General features: G+C 54.3%; 1 protein-coding gene across 1 annotated transcript in view; it reads left to right on the forward strand.

Moving 5' to 3' along the window:
• Positions 1–16,234, forward strand: part of MEGF9 (multiple EGF like domains 9) — a 42,416-nt gene that overhangs the window by 17,519 nt on the left and 8,663 nt on the right. Inside the window, exons 2-4 of the mRNA XM_084494258.1 lie at positions 1,744–1,945; positions 11,716–11,855; positions 15,331–15,465. Of these exons, the coding sequence (XP_084350384.1) occupies positions 1,744–1,945; positions 11,716–11,855; positions 15,331–15,465 (477 nt within the window). The remainder of the gene's footprint in view (positions 1–1,743; positions 1,946–11,715; positions 11,856–15,330; positions 15,466–16,234) is intronic.

A 16,234-nucleotide genomic window follows, 5' to 3' on the forward strand; every position in this document is an offset into this window, starting at 1 on the left:
CCCGTGGGTTGTGTTTCCAAAAGCACTTTGAGGGCTTCACTGCGGTTGAATTTTAGCAGGCCACTTACAGATTAATACATGAATCTTCATGCAGTCCCTGGGTTTTAAATGCGGTTCAGTGCACGCACCTGCTGAAGAGCTGTCCGCCTGGGAAGCCATTCCCAGTCCTCAAAACTGTGTGTGGTGTAAGTGTTGGATGACCTTAAATCCTCGTGCTGATGTGGAGCAGTAGTCTTGGGCCTTCTTGGAGTGATTTGAGCTTTGTTTTGGTCTGATTTTCTTGGGCCGGGGGCCTGGCCTCTCCCCTCTGTGCAGTGCCCAGAATATGGCTCTTCTCAGGCAATAACAAACAGCAACGCTTGCGTAAAGCCCCTGATGCTTTATGTGCTACTTCAGAAAATAATCCTCGTTTATAATTCACACTTGGCAGCGAAAGCCTTTAAATTATTAAGGCACCAAATATTTTGCAATGAAGAAGCGGAGAGAAAGCTCGTGTCAGAAACAAATTGCCGGGGAGGTTGTTCTCTTTGGTGTGTTGGGTACTTTAAAATATTATGAGAAATGCTGTGCGGGGGGGCTGGAAAGGCACCACTTGCTCAAAAGATTTTTTTTTGGGTGTGTGGTCTCCACAGCCCTGTGAAGAACGAGTGTCCCCAAAGCTTGTGGTGGGGCTGATGGTGGCCATTGTGTGGTGGGCAGGGCGGTAGCTGCGGGTCAGGAGGGTCAGGAGGTGGGAGATGTTCAGCCCCAAGCACATGGAGCTCAAATCCCTCTGGTCTTGAGGGGATTTTGTTTTGTTTCTCAGTGAGCAGTGGTCGTACTTAGAGTGTCGTGTAGGTATGTCCTGTCTGTCCTTGTCATAAAGACATCCTGTTGGTAAACCTGAGGTGTTTCAGTGCTCTGAAATGTGGGATCTTGTAATTAGGGGGTTTGTCGCCTGTTGCTAATTTCCAGGGAATGGCTGAGGTTGGAAGGGACCTCTGGAGGTCCTGTGGCCTAGGCTCCTCCTCAGGCAGGGCCATCGAGAGCAGGTTGCACAGGATCAGGGCAATTATTTCATCCTCATGTTACAACACCAAGCGTTGGCCAGCTCCTGGAGCTGTGTAACCAGACAACGATGACTGTCATTATAGATATATATATTTATTACAATGTGTACGATATGTACATGAAGGTGGTGAAGGGACTGGAAGGCACGATGTCTGAGGAGCGCCTGAGGTGACGTGGTTTGCTCAGCCCAGAGGAGAGGAGGCTGAGGGGAGGCCTCATGGCGGCCTGCAGCTCCTTCATGAGGGGAGGCCTCATGGCGGCCTGCAGCTCCCTCACGAGGGGAGCGGAGGGGCAGGCGCTGAGCTCTGCTCTCTGGGGACAGTGACAGGACCTGAGGGAATGGCATGGAGCTGGGACAGGGGAGGGTCAGGCTGGGGGTTAGGGAAAGGTTCTGCACCCAGAGGTGGTCGGGCACTGGGACAGGCTGCCCAGGGATGTGGTCACAGCCCTGAGCCTGCTGGAGTTCAAGAAGCGTTTTACAGTGCCCTCAAATTTAGGGGCTGATTTTGAGGTGGTTCTGTGTGGAGCCAGAAGAACTGGACTCTGATCCTTGTGGGTCCCTTCCAACTCAGATTACTCCATGCTTCTCTGTGTATATCCATGTATTAAAGCACCTATACCCATCCCCTGGGTATGACCCAAGCCCCGCGTGCCCCCAGCGCACTGACTTCAGCCTCTCTTTCCCTCTTGCAGGACAGCCATGCAACTGCAGTGCCGTGGGGAGCGTCGACGCGGGCTCCTGCCAGGGCACTCCAGGACCCTGCGTCTGCCTGGAGGGCTACACGGGGCCACGCTGCGAGAGCTGTGCCCAGGGCTTCCACCCCGACCCCAGCCGGCAGCGGTGCCTGCCCTGCGGCTGCAGCCCCACCGGTGCCATCGGATCCAGCTGCGATGAGTAAGTAGCTGAGCATCCCTGCTCCAGGCTGCTGTGGGGATCTGGGGGTGGTTTTTCTGGGAGGATATGGGGTGCCGAGCAGGCAAGAATGGATGGTGTCATCTGGTTGTAGTATATAAAAAAAATTAAAAAAAACAGGAAGGAAGTTAGCTTCACAAAAATTGATGAAGCGTGTTCTTCCTCTCTTTCAAGAGCTGGATTATAAAAATATCCGTAGCTATGGCAAAAGCCCTGGCAGCCCACAGAGGAGCCGAGGCACCATTTGGCCCTGAGTATCAGCAGGACCTCTCCTCTGTCGCCTCATGCATCCCACAGCCCCTGCTGCCTTCACAGCAGCCGCCCGGAGGGATGCGGAGGCTGGGCTGGCACGGGAGGCTCTGGGGAAGCTTTTTTCCGAAGGGAGATTAGTTGCAGCAGGGGCAGGCGCTGCGATCTGCTTTCGCTGAGTGTTGTGAAAGAAGCGTTGGCTCCCGCCCTGCCCGGCATTTAACCCAGCCTTATCCGCGCCTTCTCTGCGTCAAGAAAGCTGCCGCAGATGCTCCTGAGCTGTCGTGTAATGAACATGTTCCTCTGCCGTGAGCTTCTGCTGCGCTGGCATCAGTCCTGTTGTCTTCTGGGGTTTGGTCTGGGCTCCCTGCGTGCTCAACACCTGCACGTTGCTGCCAAGGCTGGTGCTGAGTCAGAACCACAATGTTCTGCAGGGGCATGCAGTTTGCAATAACTTCATGCGTTGTTTTTTTTTTTCTGAGCACCCAAGCCCTGTGTTGATGGCCCTCCTTTTTCTTTCAATGCTGCATTTCTCTGGTGGCACAAGCTGTGAAAAGTCAGAACGTAAAAGCAGTGCTGCTGTTGGCTGCAGTGACCTTACTGAAAAACGGACTCTTGGGGGTGGAAAGAGTTTTCCACTTGTTTTTTTAGCAATAGGGAAATATTCTTGGAGGAATCGGAGTTTGTCATGGAGTAGGAAATGAGCTTGGTGGGACCTGATGGAAAGGCAAATTGGGCAAGACAGCAGATTGGGGAAATCTCATCTGGGAGAGGCAGGAGCCCAGGGGCAGGGAGTGTTCCCGTCCCGATCTGCGTCAGTGGGTGCCATCCGCCCACGCCAGCGGGAAGCGCCCCAGGAGCTGCGGGTGGGCTGCTCTGAGGTGTCAAGGACAAGGAGCTGGTGCACGTGGTGAGCCCTCGTGCCCCATCCCAACATGAGAAGGCCTCAAAGTGGCAGAGAATGTCCCTAGCTCTTCCTATTCTTGCTGTATTGTTTTGCAGCCTTGAGGAACGTGGGGAGATGGATCCTCAGGTGTTTAGAAGAGGGAGCATGGGGCAAAACTGGGAGAAAGTCTTGGGCAGGAGGAGAGAGGAGGACTGATGGTGGCATAGATTGCTCTGTGTTTCTCCTGCGTGCTCCGTGAGGTTGGCCACAGGCTGAAACGACCTCTAGATATTTAAAGAGAGGAGAACTGGGTCAGCTGTCTGTGCTGCAGGGCTGGGGTGCTGCCCGCTGTGCCCACACTAAGTCATCAGCCCTCTTGTTCCCACAGCGGTAGGCACCAGTGACAGTCAGAGCAAAAAACAAGTTAAAAACAATAAAACAAAATCAAGAATCAAAGAAATAAGGAGACGGGCATTCAGGAGAGGGGCTTGGGAGCTGGGCAGAGCAGATGCTGGGGACCGGGTGCGGTGATCTGCAGCACGAGGAGCGCACGGGGCAGCCCCTGCTTGGGATGGGGCACGCCAGCACGGCGCAGCGCCAGCAGCCAGCTCCTGCTTTGTTGATTTAAAAACAAAAAAATCCTGACAGCTGTTCGCTTTTTTTTGTTGTTATTATAATATTTTAAAGTGCCAGGCAAACATTACCTTGCACAAGTTAATTCCTGCACGCTGGCTTAAGAAAAAAGTGCCTTCTCTTCACAACAGTCGCGGGGAGAAGCAGCAGCAGCGTGCTGGGCTCCGAGCAGCTCCGCCAGTGGCTGATTTCAGGGGCAGCCTGCCCGAAGGCTGAGCGCTCGGGGCACACAAAACATGCCCGATACATCTCAGCCAGCTCTCTCAGGCTTGTGCAAAAGCGCCTTTTAAAGCACCACCATATGATGGTTATTATTATGATTTCCAGGCACGCTCTATCCTTGTGCCATCTGGCCAGCCAGATACACTGTTTATTAACTAGACCGCAAATGCAGACCATCAAATAAAAAAAAATAAATAAAAAAGAAATCCCTTTCCTGAGGCAGATCGTTGACTTTGGGAGTGAACATTGACCTGACACGCTGTCTCTGTGAATGGGCTCCAGAGCCACTAATCGAAGGTTGCTTTTTTTTTTTTTTTTTTTTTTTAAATTGATTTATTTTTAATTTTTATTTGCTTCTCTGGGAGTCCCCCCTGGGAGGCGGAGGCTTTCCGTGCCGGTGAGTCAGTCGCGTTGGGTGGCTGCTCTCGCCCTGCGGCACGGAGCCTGGCCCGGTGCCGCGCGGGGCTGACGCATCCTGCAGAGCAGGAGCGAGCTGTCCCCGCTCCCGTCCTCGCACAAAGCCTGTTGCGCTGGGCTGGGTGCTGTGCGGGTGCTCGCTGGAGGTATCCATGGCCTGGGAGCATTCAGAGCCTGCAGGAAAGGAGAAGAAAAGCTGAAGTTTCAGGGCCTTGGAGCAGGAGAATCTGAGGACGAGCACAGGTTGAGCACCAGAGGTTGTCCGAGCATCAGGACAAAAGCCCTGGCTGGGGGCAGGTGGCGATATCAGATGTCTTGTGGTGGCTCGGTGGGAAGTTTCTTCCTGCCACCAAGCAGCGATCCCACAGCACACGAGGAGCTGCACGGGCACAACTATTTCAGTCTGTGTTGAAATAGTTTTCCTGTGCAGACCTGTCCTCTGCCTGGCTTAATTAACGAAGCGGGATTATGTGTAACACCAAGCCTGCAAGAGGATGTCAAATGACTTTGCATTTTCTCCCTCTGTAGCAGCACCAGCCAGCCCCATGCCGGATTGCAGACAGGGCAGGGCCACCCCAAAAGCATCCCAGTGCCTCCCTGCACCCCATGGCAGGGAGGAGCAGTGGCGTTGCCCTCACTTACCTCCTACCAGCCATTTCTTCAAGGCTTTCGTAGCACAGGACATAGGACTTGGCTTTTCTTCCTGGGGGCACGTGGGCAAGCATCCCTATGCGGCTGCTCTTGTGCCCCGCATTTTGGGATGTGATAACGGAGAAGGTGCTGTGAGGTGGTGCTGGCCTGCAGAAGGGCTCAGGGCTCCATTTCCCATTGCTATTTCCCTTTTCTATGAACCTGCTTCTTGTGTATGTTCAGAGACGTTGCTGGCTGATGCGAGAGGGGAGAAAATCGCTTGGTGAGGCTTTGGGGTCTTGGGAAGTTCTTGTGTGGTTACAGTTAGTTTCTCTCCACCTCAGGGGAGGCGATGTGATGCGCCTCATCCTCTGCTGCAGCACTGCCCGTGCTGCTCAGCACCGGGAGCTGAGGCTGCCGTGGGCCGGGGAAGGATTGTTGGTGGTTTGGCTGATGTGGGCTAACTGTCCAACTCGCGCTAGCATTGCCACTTCCCTTAAAAAAAAAACAAAAAAAACTGTAAATGATATGTGTGTAATGTACTATTGCTGTCCCTAATGAAAAGAGACGTATGTCAAAACAGACTTTTGCAAATTTAACAAGTCGCTCCATCAGCCCGTGCCTCAGTTTCCCCACGAGCAGACGGGTGATGGGAAGCAGAAGCTGCGACGTGCTGCCTGGAGCTGACAGCAGCTTTGCTTCGTGCCCTGAGCTGAAACAGGCTGCTCCTCTGCCAGCTGAGCAGCCGCTCCTCGCAGCTCTGCAGCGTGGGGTCTGGCTTCAGCCTCGCTTCGTGCCGCAGGCTGGGCGTGAGGCGTGTTTGAGGAGCTGCCGCCGCTCGCTTCCGTTCTAAAAAGAAAACCAAAAAAAAAAAAAGATCATGCATATAAATGCCAAAGCGTTAATTCAGAGATGTTTTGCCCCCTCGAGGGGATCTGCTGCTTTGTGTTCCTATTAAAAAGAATTAAAGCGGCGCATCCCCGAGAGCATTTGTACATGGCTGTGCCCTGGAGCTGCGAGGCTGCAAGGGGGGCGCCGGTGGCGGGGCAGCATCCGTCCCTCTATGCCTTCTTTGTGCTGGGCTGCTGACCCTCACTCACACGGATCTGTGAGAGCGTTGCTGAGGGGAGCAGGGTCAGCAGCACCACACAATGCCCTCTGTGAGGGTCTTTGAATGAGGGCTGGGGGCTCTGGGGGAGCTGGGCAGGGAGAGCGGCTCGCTGGGCTTGCGGAGGTGTTTGGATGTGGGAAGATGCAAAGAAATCACAGGGGAAAAGGGAACAGGGAGCGTTACTGGTCCTGCTGGCGTTGGGAAGGTCGTGGGCTGGACCCAGCGTGGGCAGCGTGCGGCGTGAAGCCACCTGGTGTGGGACCTGGGGGGGTTGTTTGACTGAAATGCAGAACCACCGAAATCCAAGTTTTTTGTGGAGCTTCCCTAGCCTGGGCAGGAAGGGGGCAGGCACGCAGGGTTACCTGAGGGAAAGCAGTGGAGTTTTCATTTTGCATAAAGAAAATTCTCATTTTATGCCATTCGTGTCGCCACACTCTTGGAAATACCTCTTTTTTTTTTTTTCTTGGGGGTGGGAGCTGTGGTTCCACACCGCTGTACCTGCCCCATAGACCACACCGGGCACCGCTCCCTTCAGAGACCGGGCCCTGGAACCCCAACTTCCCAAGGACTTCTGAAAAACCATCCCCATAAAAGCACATTTCCCCCTGTTCCAGAAAGACTGGGCTCTCTTTTATAGATCACCTGAGCACAAGTGGTGGCTCATTATCTCCGAGCAATGCCTCGTCAGCAGCCCTCTGCCAAGAACAGATTTTTTTCGTAGCGGAAATTGTTACGTGTGGACGTCATAAATGCAGAGTACCCGGGCAGAGCATATTTTCCTGCATACTTTAATTGTCTAAATATCTCTTCTATTACAGACTCTCGTATCCTTTGCGTCTGCTTTAGCTCTCCTCCTCTCTTCCCCCCCAGGCAGGTAAATATTGTACCTGCACCCATTTTTATCAGGCTGCAGACGGGAGAGGGAAATGGATGAGCGATCGGGCACAGCGGCAGTGAGCGGCAGGCTGCTATCATCTCCCCTGCAGTAATTGGGGCTTCTCGGAAATCCTGGTATTTTGCTGATTTTCCAACAGGCTTCGCCGTTCCTCTCTTGCCTCTTGCAGACTTGCTGCCCTGGTCAGCATTGACTGCCCTCAAAAACAAAACACCGGCACGGCTTTACAAGCTCTGGTGGCTGAATTCTGGATTTGGGGAGGTGGCGCCCAGCCTGATTTTAGGCCACGCTTGTTGCTTGTGCCCTTTCCTATCCCATGCAGGGAGGTGTCAGTAGAGGTCTAGAGGATGGAGGGGCTTCGCTGTGCAAAACCAGTGTGCCCAGTGGAGACCAGCCCCTTCTCCCTGCCTTCCCCACTGGTGTGTCCTCCTCTGTGCCAGGTTGGCCGCACCATGGCCGTATTGCCCTCATCTTTAGGGGATGCTCTGCACCCCATGGGGCTGAGATTTTGCACTTTGCCAGGCTTTCACTGCTCCTCCATAGGGGACCCCATCCAACCTCGCTCTCCGGGGCCATCGCGGTCTCCCCATTGCCACCAGGTCCCCGCGGGTGGTGCCGGGGGCACTGGGGCAGGAGATGCCCGGCTTTCCCGTGACGCAGGGCGTCCCCGGCAGAGGGGGGAGGCGGCGGCGGCTGGACAAGGTGTCCCTTTGACATTTACAGAGCGGCCTTTCAGAGCTGTGAAGGGTCCCCGCTCTGTCGAGGGCGGCCATATAAACAGATGCCGTCCCCCGGCACAAAGCGAGGAATGCGGCGCACAATGGCCCAATGTTCGGCGCGATAAAGCCCCGCTTCTTCTGCCCGCCACAAAGGCGGCTCAGAGCCGGGCGCGGGGCTCGCTGCCTGCGGTAACGCTTCCACGAAAGCGTTTGGGCTTCCAGCAGCGGCGTGGGGAGCCAAGGGAGCGGGGAGGAGAAACCCGACCGTGTGCTGTTACGGGGCTTTTCCTGCTCGCCGCTTCCCCACGTGTGAATATTCAAATGAATGGGCCACAAGGAAAACCAGCACCTGCATTAGGATGGTTCTCAGTTTGCTTAGGGAAGGTGTTAATGGCCTGGGCTTTCCCTGGACGTGTCATTTGCAGGTGGTGAGGAGGACACAGGAGGACTCAGCCCCGGTGCTGCCAGGCACCGTGGAGAACCAGCACAAAAGGAGCCGCGCTCGCTGGAGGAACGCGCCGCATTTGGCAACATCTCTTCTCAATCCTCATCTCTCGCAGCATCCTTTTGTCTCGTCCCATCAAAGTGTGACAAAGCCTTCGCGCGAGGGTTGGCGTACAGATGCTCGTGGCATTTTTCCTCATTCATATGTTTCGCTGGCAATTGTGTGCGTTACGGGCACGCCTCGGCCCTGCTGGGAGGAATGATGTGCCCCTTTTACAGGAGGATTGCGCTCACCGTGGATGCAGCAGCAGCTGGCAGGGGACAGGCAGGTGAAACTGGGGACACCGTGGGGCTCAGGGCATGCCATTGCCCTGCCCTGAGGTTTTGGGGCTCGCCAGCTCAGGGGGATGCTCCTGACCAGCATCGTGGTGCTGGGTGATGCTGTGCCATGGTGCTGGGTGTACCTTGTGCTCCAGAGTGAAGCAGAAAGATGGGAAATGTCTCTGGCAGAGCTTTCCTTCCGAGCCGTGGGAGTTTTTGCATGGCCCATCCACATGGCGTGTCCCGATTGAGGCCCGTGGGAGCTCCCTCCTTCTCTTAATCTGCTCCAAAATCATGCCAGTCTTGAAAATTAAAGTAAAAAACACTAAAAAGGCACAAAAACTCAGTGCTGGGGCACTTTAGTCAGCTTGGCTTGGTCCGGGAGCTCCTGGGCTCTCAATGGCAGCTGGGCATCCACATTTAGCTGGCAGCTGGGAAAACATTCAGGGTGAATTTCTCCCTTCCCTCACCCTTGGAAGAACAAACAGGAGAAGAAAATAAACCATTAGAGCTCGCGAAGGGTTTCTGTTACACCATTAAGCTGTGCACAGCGTGCCTCCGGCCAGCCCCGAAGCTGTGCTCCTGTCTCCCCGTTCGCTGTCCCCTCGCTTAAGGCCGTGCACAGCTGCACATGGCGATCTGTCGCAGGCTGCAGATATTGTAAGGCTTTTATTTTCTTTCTTGCTACAAGGCCCTGGCTTCCCCTGCTGCCCGGTGCTTCGAGGCGCAGCCCGTCCCGGCCGTGTGTCCATCCCTGGCCGTCGGTCCTGGCTGGAAGCGAGCTGGGTGATGCTCTGCGCCGTCGGGGCCAGGCAGGATTTTGGAGGTGTTGCCTTGCAGTCTTCCTGGCTGGCTTTGTTGGAGTTAATCATCATCTGAAATCGAGTTGAGCAATTGATGTTGCTGCATCAAAACGTTTCGTTCCCTTCCCCCTCCTTCCCCCCACCTCCCCCAAAAAAGAAATTCCTGGCTTAGGCTCAAACTCCAGCTCAGTTCTCGCTGTGCGAGTGTTACACTGTGGCTCTTTTCTTTCAAGTTTCTGGATTTTTTATGGGCACAATCGGTCTGTTAACAGGACTTTTTTGTGGTCGCAATGCATTTATATCATTGACCTTTGCTTTAAAAAGTGTCTGACAGCCTTTACTGGGCTGGAGCTATGAAAAGGAGTGTTGTAAGCAGGCTTTATTCTATAGGAGCAATGACCACAGGCAAAGCTTTATATTTGCTGAGTGATTTAATTCTTGCACATGCAGAACCTGGCTCTGGGCCACATGTAACATGTTGAGAAAGGGGCTGCTTGAGAGGCATTAAAACCAAACTTTCCAAAACCGTTTTTTTTTTTTTTTTTTAAATAGCTTTCTTTCCTGTTATTTTTAAGCTAACGAGTGAAACCAAGGGACGCTGCCCCCAAAATGCTGCAGGGAGCTCCAGCAGAGCCATCGGGGAAGGAAACCTTTCCAAAATGACGTGGGAGGCTGCCAGCCGGAGGAACAGGAGAGGGCCACTGAAATAAAGGCCTGAAGGAGGGACAGGAGGGAACGAAACAGGGCACCCAGCCCCCTGGGGAAATCCCCCATTGGTTGTTTTTCCCTTCTTGGCTCTGCCCGTCCCCTGCCTGCTTACAGGAATATCTGCCCAGTAGTGGTCAGAAGCAAATAAAAACAGACTGCTTTTTGTTTGCTCTTGTTTTAAACACTGCGGCAGCGTTCGGATTAATGTCGGGTCTTGTGAAAAGCTTTTTAAAAGTCAGGCAGCCTGAGCTGCTCAACAGCATCCCTTTGAATTCTGCATCTGCCTGCTGCAGTCCCAGATAATGGGCTGGAGAGCAAGGAAACACCGCGCTTCTTTTTCTTGTAACCGGCCCATTAAATGTGCCTGAAATCTCGTGTTCTGAAAGTATTTAATTGTGCGGCCTCTTGGGCTGCCTGCGGTATTTTGGTGTGCCTTTGAGCATCTCCTCTTCCTTCGGCAAGTAAACGAGCGGCAGAAATACTCAATTATGGTAGTTCCTCACAGAAGCAGCGTCTTCCCCAAACATCGCAGTCTCCTGCCTTTTAATTAAAAGCACCGCATCCACAGTGCGTCAGGCCTTTTAAAGCCTCGGCCTCGATTAGTTTTAATCAACACGTTGTTTTTTTTTCCAGGGGCTTTCAGAAGCAAATGGTGCGTTGCTCGCCCTTCCCCAGGAGGAGCGAGGGAGAACAATGGCTTATCGACGTGCAGGCACGATGAGCCCTGAAATGCGGAGTTGTAGAAGGGGGTGAGGAGGGCTGAGAGGACAGGACAGGACAGGACAGGACAGGACAGGAGGGTGCATCCTTCTGGTGCCCATTGATGCTCTGTGATGGTACCCACGCTGAGCCGCTGCTATGGATGACCCCGTCTCCTGCAGGGGACCAAATCGCATGCGTTTAGGTTTTTTTAATTGTGGTTTCCCTGTGCACGCAGGGCTGGGTTTGCCCCAGGGCTGTTGGAGATGTGGTGAGGGATTTCTGTGCCCCGCTCGAGTGGTTGCAGCTCCTGGGAGTGCAGGAGGGAAGGGCTGCAGCTGACAGTCACTGCGCCACGGGGCTGATATGATTTCTCAGTGATTTAGGCCTAAATGCTGCTGGTGTGTAAAGTTCCTTATGAAAGCAATAGGTTAGAAGCCTCTACATGGAGAGACTGGCAAGGAAAGCCAAGGGAATAAGGGTAGCCCTTGCCTTGTATACCCTCCTGGTGCTCCATCACAGCAACCAAGGTTAATGCGCTCGGTTTTAACGGTGCCGTGCTCTGCATGGACTCGTGCCCGAGGAAGCAGGTTGTGGTGAGCTGTGGGGGACGCCTTGGGGGGACCCCTCTTGTGGTCCTCCCCTAGCTCCTGCCGGGCAGAGGCCTCCTGAGCAGAGGGGTTTGCCTGGCTGGAAGCGGTGAATGGGATCCCCGAGTGTAGGTGGGTGACATCTGCCTGGGATGAAACACGAGCGGGGACACCAGAGGACACCGTGTGGGTTCATGGCCATTGGGGCATCCGAGCGTCTGCAGGAGCTGGGACCGGAGGCTCTCGGAGCTCCTGGTGGATGGTTTTGGTCTGAGGCTTCTCAGAGGGCCTGATGGTTCCCAGTGCCCTGCTGGCGGCGTTGTAAGGGTGACTGGTTTTGCAGGAGCGTTCCAGACACCGGCCGTGGCTTTGCACGCGGGATGCCTCGCAGCACGCCCCGTTTCACAGCTTGTTTCTCTCCGCAGCGATGGGAAATGCCAGTGCAAGGTTGGCGTAACGGACCTCAAGTGCGACCGGTGCAGTGACGGCTACTACAGGCTCAACGAAACCACCTGCGAGCCCTGCCAGTGCAACAACCACTCCACAGCCTGCGACCGCGTAACAGGTAAGACACAAGCAGCCTTCCCCCTGTCACCACAGGGCTGGGCCTCTCTGTCTCCGTTTTTTCACACTTCCATTCAGCAGACCTGCACTCCCACCCTGTTACCCTGTGTCTTTGTGCCTTGGGTGCTGCGGGTGTTCACCATAAACCTGGAATTAAGGTGCAGGGCAAGGCTGGAGCGAGTCCTCTTCTCCAGAAAGGCTACGGTATTTACTCCAGGCTGCAGTGCAGAGCCTTCCTCCTGCAGCCTCTATCGGAAATCAGTGTTCCATTGTTCTCCTACACAAACACCCAACACAGGCTTTTAAGGAGCTTTTGTTTAACTGCTGTTTACCTGGAAACATATACTGTACTGCCAGTGACGTCAGGTGACTATTATTGCCTCAGACAACATAATTAGTGCTGGAAAATACTGGCAGCACCTAATTAACATTGCTCACTTCTTATGGGTTTGCCCTGTTCATTTTCCACGATCATTTCTTTGGCTGTCTCTCACTCAAATGGATGTTGCAGTGCAAATATCGAGGCACCTGTGCTTGAAGAGCTTACGGGAGGACAGGGAAAAAAAAAACAAATTGCTTTCCCATCCCCGGTGGAAGGAGAAGTCCCAGAGGAGCAGCACTGTGCGACTGCCTGCACAGCCCCTGCTTAGCAACAAAACTCACCCTGCAAAACTCCAATTCTCATCAGAACTTCCAGGAGGGAAAGCAATTCTGTAATATTTACCCAGGAGCTCAGAAAGGGGCAGTCATTTCAGAAATGCTGCAGCGGGTTTTTTTTTGGTAGCTGGCAGAGAGACAGAGCTCGTCAAATATGGTATTTTGGGCAATTTTGGCACCGATGTTTGTTCCCTTGTGGCCTGTGTGTCTGCAGCAGAGGGACAGGCAGCCACAGGGCTGGCTGTGCCCAGGAAGTGCCCTGGTCCTGCTCAGCAGAGATGTTTTTGTGGTCGTGGGGGCTGTGCTCCTTGAGGATGAATTGGTGCATTCATTCCTTACTGAATTTTGAGTACACGCTTCTGTTCTGCTCATACTGCAGGATACAAGTTGGACCTAAAGCTGTGTACACATCAGCTGTGTTGCTGATTTGGAGCTGGGCGTGTGGGTTTTGTGAAGGAGTAAGATAATCTGCTCTTCCTTCTCCTTCCTCGACGTTCCCCCCTCTCTTGATTCAAAGCCTCACTGCAGCTGTGGCCTCGGGGCTGGGGCTGCTCCGGCTGCCCTGTGACTGGGGTGCTCCAGCCCCGACTGCTGCATGGCAGAGAAAAGCCCTCATTTAGCTCAATGACCTTATTTTTTTCCCCTTTTCCTCCATCTGCTTTATTTGCTGCTGGGGATGGGGGAGCCCAACAAAACCAGAACAGAACAGGCCATAAAAATGCGATCCGACGCCTCGCAAGGAACCCAGCGCGCTCAGCCTGCTCTAGAGCCTGCACTTTGTGTGACCTCCCAGCTTTACATCAACTCTGTGCAGTCTTTGTCAAATTTTCAAGGTTTTTTTTTTTTTTTTTTTTCCCCTGCATTAATGCCATACTTTGGGCTCCCTCTGGCGGCTCAGCAGCCGTCCCTGCACAGCCTCGCTCAGTGTAGCTGTGCCCAGGAGGAATATTTAAAATTATTGGGCTGGAAATTGGGCAGCCAGAGCTCCCCAGGCGCTTCCTTCAGCACGACCCTCGTGCCTGGAGTCGGGGCTGTGCAGCGAGTGGGGTCACATCCGCCCAGCTGGGGTACGGCAGGCTCTGATCCTTCCCCGGGGCCTTATCGGGGTGGGAAGTGCTATTAATTATTAAGGCTTTCCACATTGACACCCGATTGCTTTGCATGGCTGAGCGAGCTGCTGACTCACTGGAAACAGCCATTTTGCGGGGCTGCTGTAGATAAACGCGGGTAATTTCCCCCGACAGGAGAGATGGTCCTGAACCGACGGCGGCCGTACAGCAAACGCGGAGGTGGTCCCGGATTTACGCCACCACGGCCGCCTGCCGAGCAGGGCTCGAGGCACCCTGGTGCTGCTCGGGCCCGGTGACTTCCACGAAGCAGCCGACGCGGGGCTGCAGCTGCAGAAGCAGAGAGCAGAAGATGATTTCCCTTCCAACCCCGACGCCTCTCCCACAAAACCCACCGGCTCGTGTCTGACGGGCGGCCGGGCGCAGAGCAAACACTGCGGGGGAGCTGACGCCGTGCAGGCGTCCTGAGTCACCACCGGGGTGCTGCCGGCTCCGTCGTGGTGAATCAGCCTCCTCCCCAAATCGGCAGCCGCTGGGGTTTGCAGGGTTTGCAGGGTTTGCTTCCCGGCCTCGGCACGAGGCTGGGCTGCGAGGATGCGCTGGGGACGCTTGGCTGCGGAGCCTTCCCTGTGCAGGGAGAAGAGGAGAGGGCGTGCGGTGTGTTGGGCTTGCAGGGGAGCCAAACTGCTCCGAAATTAATGAGGAAATCTGCTGTGGGGTTTTTAACAGTTGATGGTAGCCCAATTCAGAATTTTAGACGTGGGTCGTGTGGGTGGGAGACTTTTCCATACCCCCGCAGCGCTGCAGCTCAGCAAACCTCCTGTCGGTGCTCAGATATGCAAGGAATAAACCACGCTGTGCCCCCCTTGGTTTGTTGTAAGGTGGCTGTTGCCCTTTTAGAGCCTTGTACAGGGAATTCAATCAAAAAAGCATCCCTCAGGTCACTGCCACCTCGACGAGCAGCCTGCTGAATTACAGGATGTTCCTGGTGATGGATGGGCTTCTGGTTGCGGCTGCCTTTTTATAACTAGGGAGATTTTTCTTGCTCTGCTCAGGGTAATGTCGAAATGCAATTTAGAGGGCCATTAGGACACAGCCTCTTCTAAGACACAGCCTGTCGGTTTTATGATTCAGGGGCTTCCCTGGGTAGGGGCGGGGGCTCACGGGTGCCCCCGGGTCTCCTCTGTTTCTGCGGGAAGGTCAGCGCTGCTGCGGGCTGGTACCTGTAGCAAACGGGCCTGTGATGGGGATGGGGGAGCTGCGGCCACGCTGTTGGGATGGAGCCATCAGCCCCCTGAGCAGGACGGTGGCTTTTATTTGCTCCTGGCCACCAGATTTTTGGTGTAGGATCACAAAAAGAGGGCAAAGAGCTAGAGGGACCCTTATTGAGCCTAGGGGAATTTAAGCATCAGGATCCTGGCTTGCTGTCACAGATACCAACCAAAACCCTTTGTGTTGAGGAACATTTAATATTGATAGCATTATTTACCTGCACTGACCTTTAACAGTGATGCAATGCAAACATCTCTGCTGGGGCTGCCTACCTTTTCATAATATGTGTGTGTGGGGAGCAGGGGATGACCCTCAGAAGGTCAGAAGAGGCCAGGACTGGTCCCACGGTTGTGTTTTGGCCGGAGGGCATCCCAAACCACCTGTGAACTCGGATAATTGCCGCGCTCCAGGCCCATCCTTGCTCCAAATGTTCTGCTCCAGTTCCTGCCGCTGACCGGCTGCTTGTGCTCCTCTCCCCAGGCACCTGCCTGCACTGCCAGGGCAACACGGAGGGGAAGCACTGCGAGCTCTGCAAGGACGGCTTCTACCGAGGTGCCCGTGCCTGCCACCGCTGCCCGTGCTCCACCGTGGCATCGACTGGCACCTGCCGAATACGTAAGGCTTTGGGGTTGGGTCTCATTCCTCTGGCAAGGAGCACAGCTCTTCTCAAGGTGCTCCATTGCATCAGCCTAGGGGGTGGGTTATAGTCCGTGAGGATGGGATCGGGGCGTCCTGCTTGAGCAGCCCCAGGAGCCCGGTGAGGCTTGAGGCATTTTGCTGGTGCTTGCCTTGCCCTTGTGAGAGCGGGTGTGCAGCAGAGCTGTCGGGAGCCCTTTGCTGCTGGCTGCAGCTGTGGCAGAGGAAGATCAGTCACTGCACAGCTTCCTCTGAAGAGCCTGCAGAGTTTTGCAGAGAGAAACCACCTCGCTTACAGCAGCAGGGAGATGTGCAGGAGGTGCCCAGCAGCACCGTGCAGCCATCCGTGCCTCCATGAGCCTGCTTTTGGACATCTGAGTGGGACTCAAACCTGATTTCCCCTTCTTCTTGCTCTGTTTTGATAAAACCAAGAAAAGTCATAACAGTAATGAACATATGTACGACTTTTTTTTTTTGATATTTCCTTAATCAGTTTTGCAATCAAGCCTCCTCTGGCTTCATATAGGCCCCAAAGTTCCTGCAGATTGCTGACATCCCCAATACAGTTCCAGCTGCTTCCTGAAATTGGCTGCTGGAGATGGAAGCATTCAGGAGCAATCACCCGTTTGCTTAGCAACGTGCTGAGCATGCTCTGTGAGGCTGGTACCAGGCGTCAGAAACCCACAAAGCTTTTTTTTTTTCCCCCTAGACACAGAGGATGTAGCAGTTAAATTTTAAGCCAAAAATA

This window comes from Aythya ferina, assembly GCF_964211825.1.
Source record: "Aythya ferina genome assembly, chromosome: 20".
Lineage (NCBI taxonomy): Eukaryota > Metazoa > Chordata > Aves > Anseriformes > Anatidae > Aythya > Aythya ferina.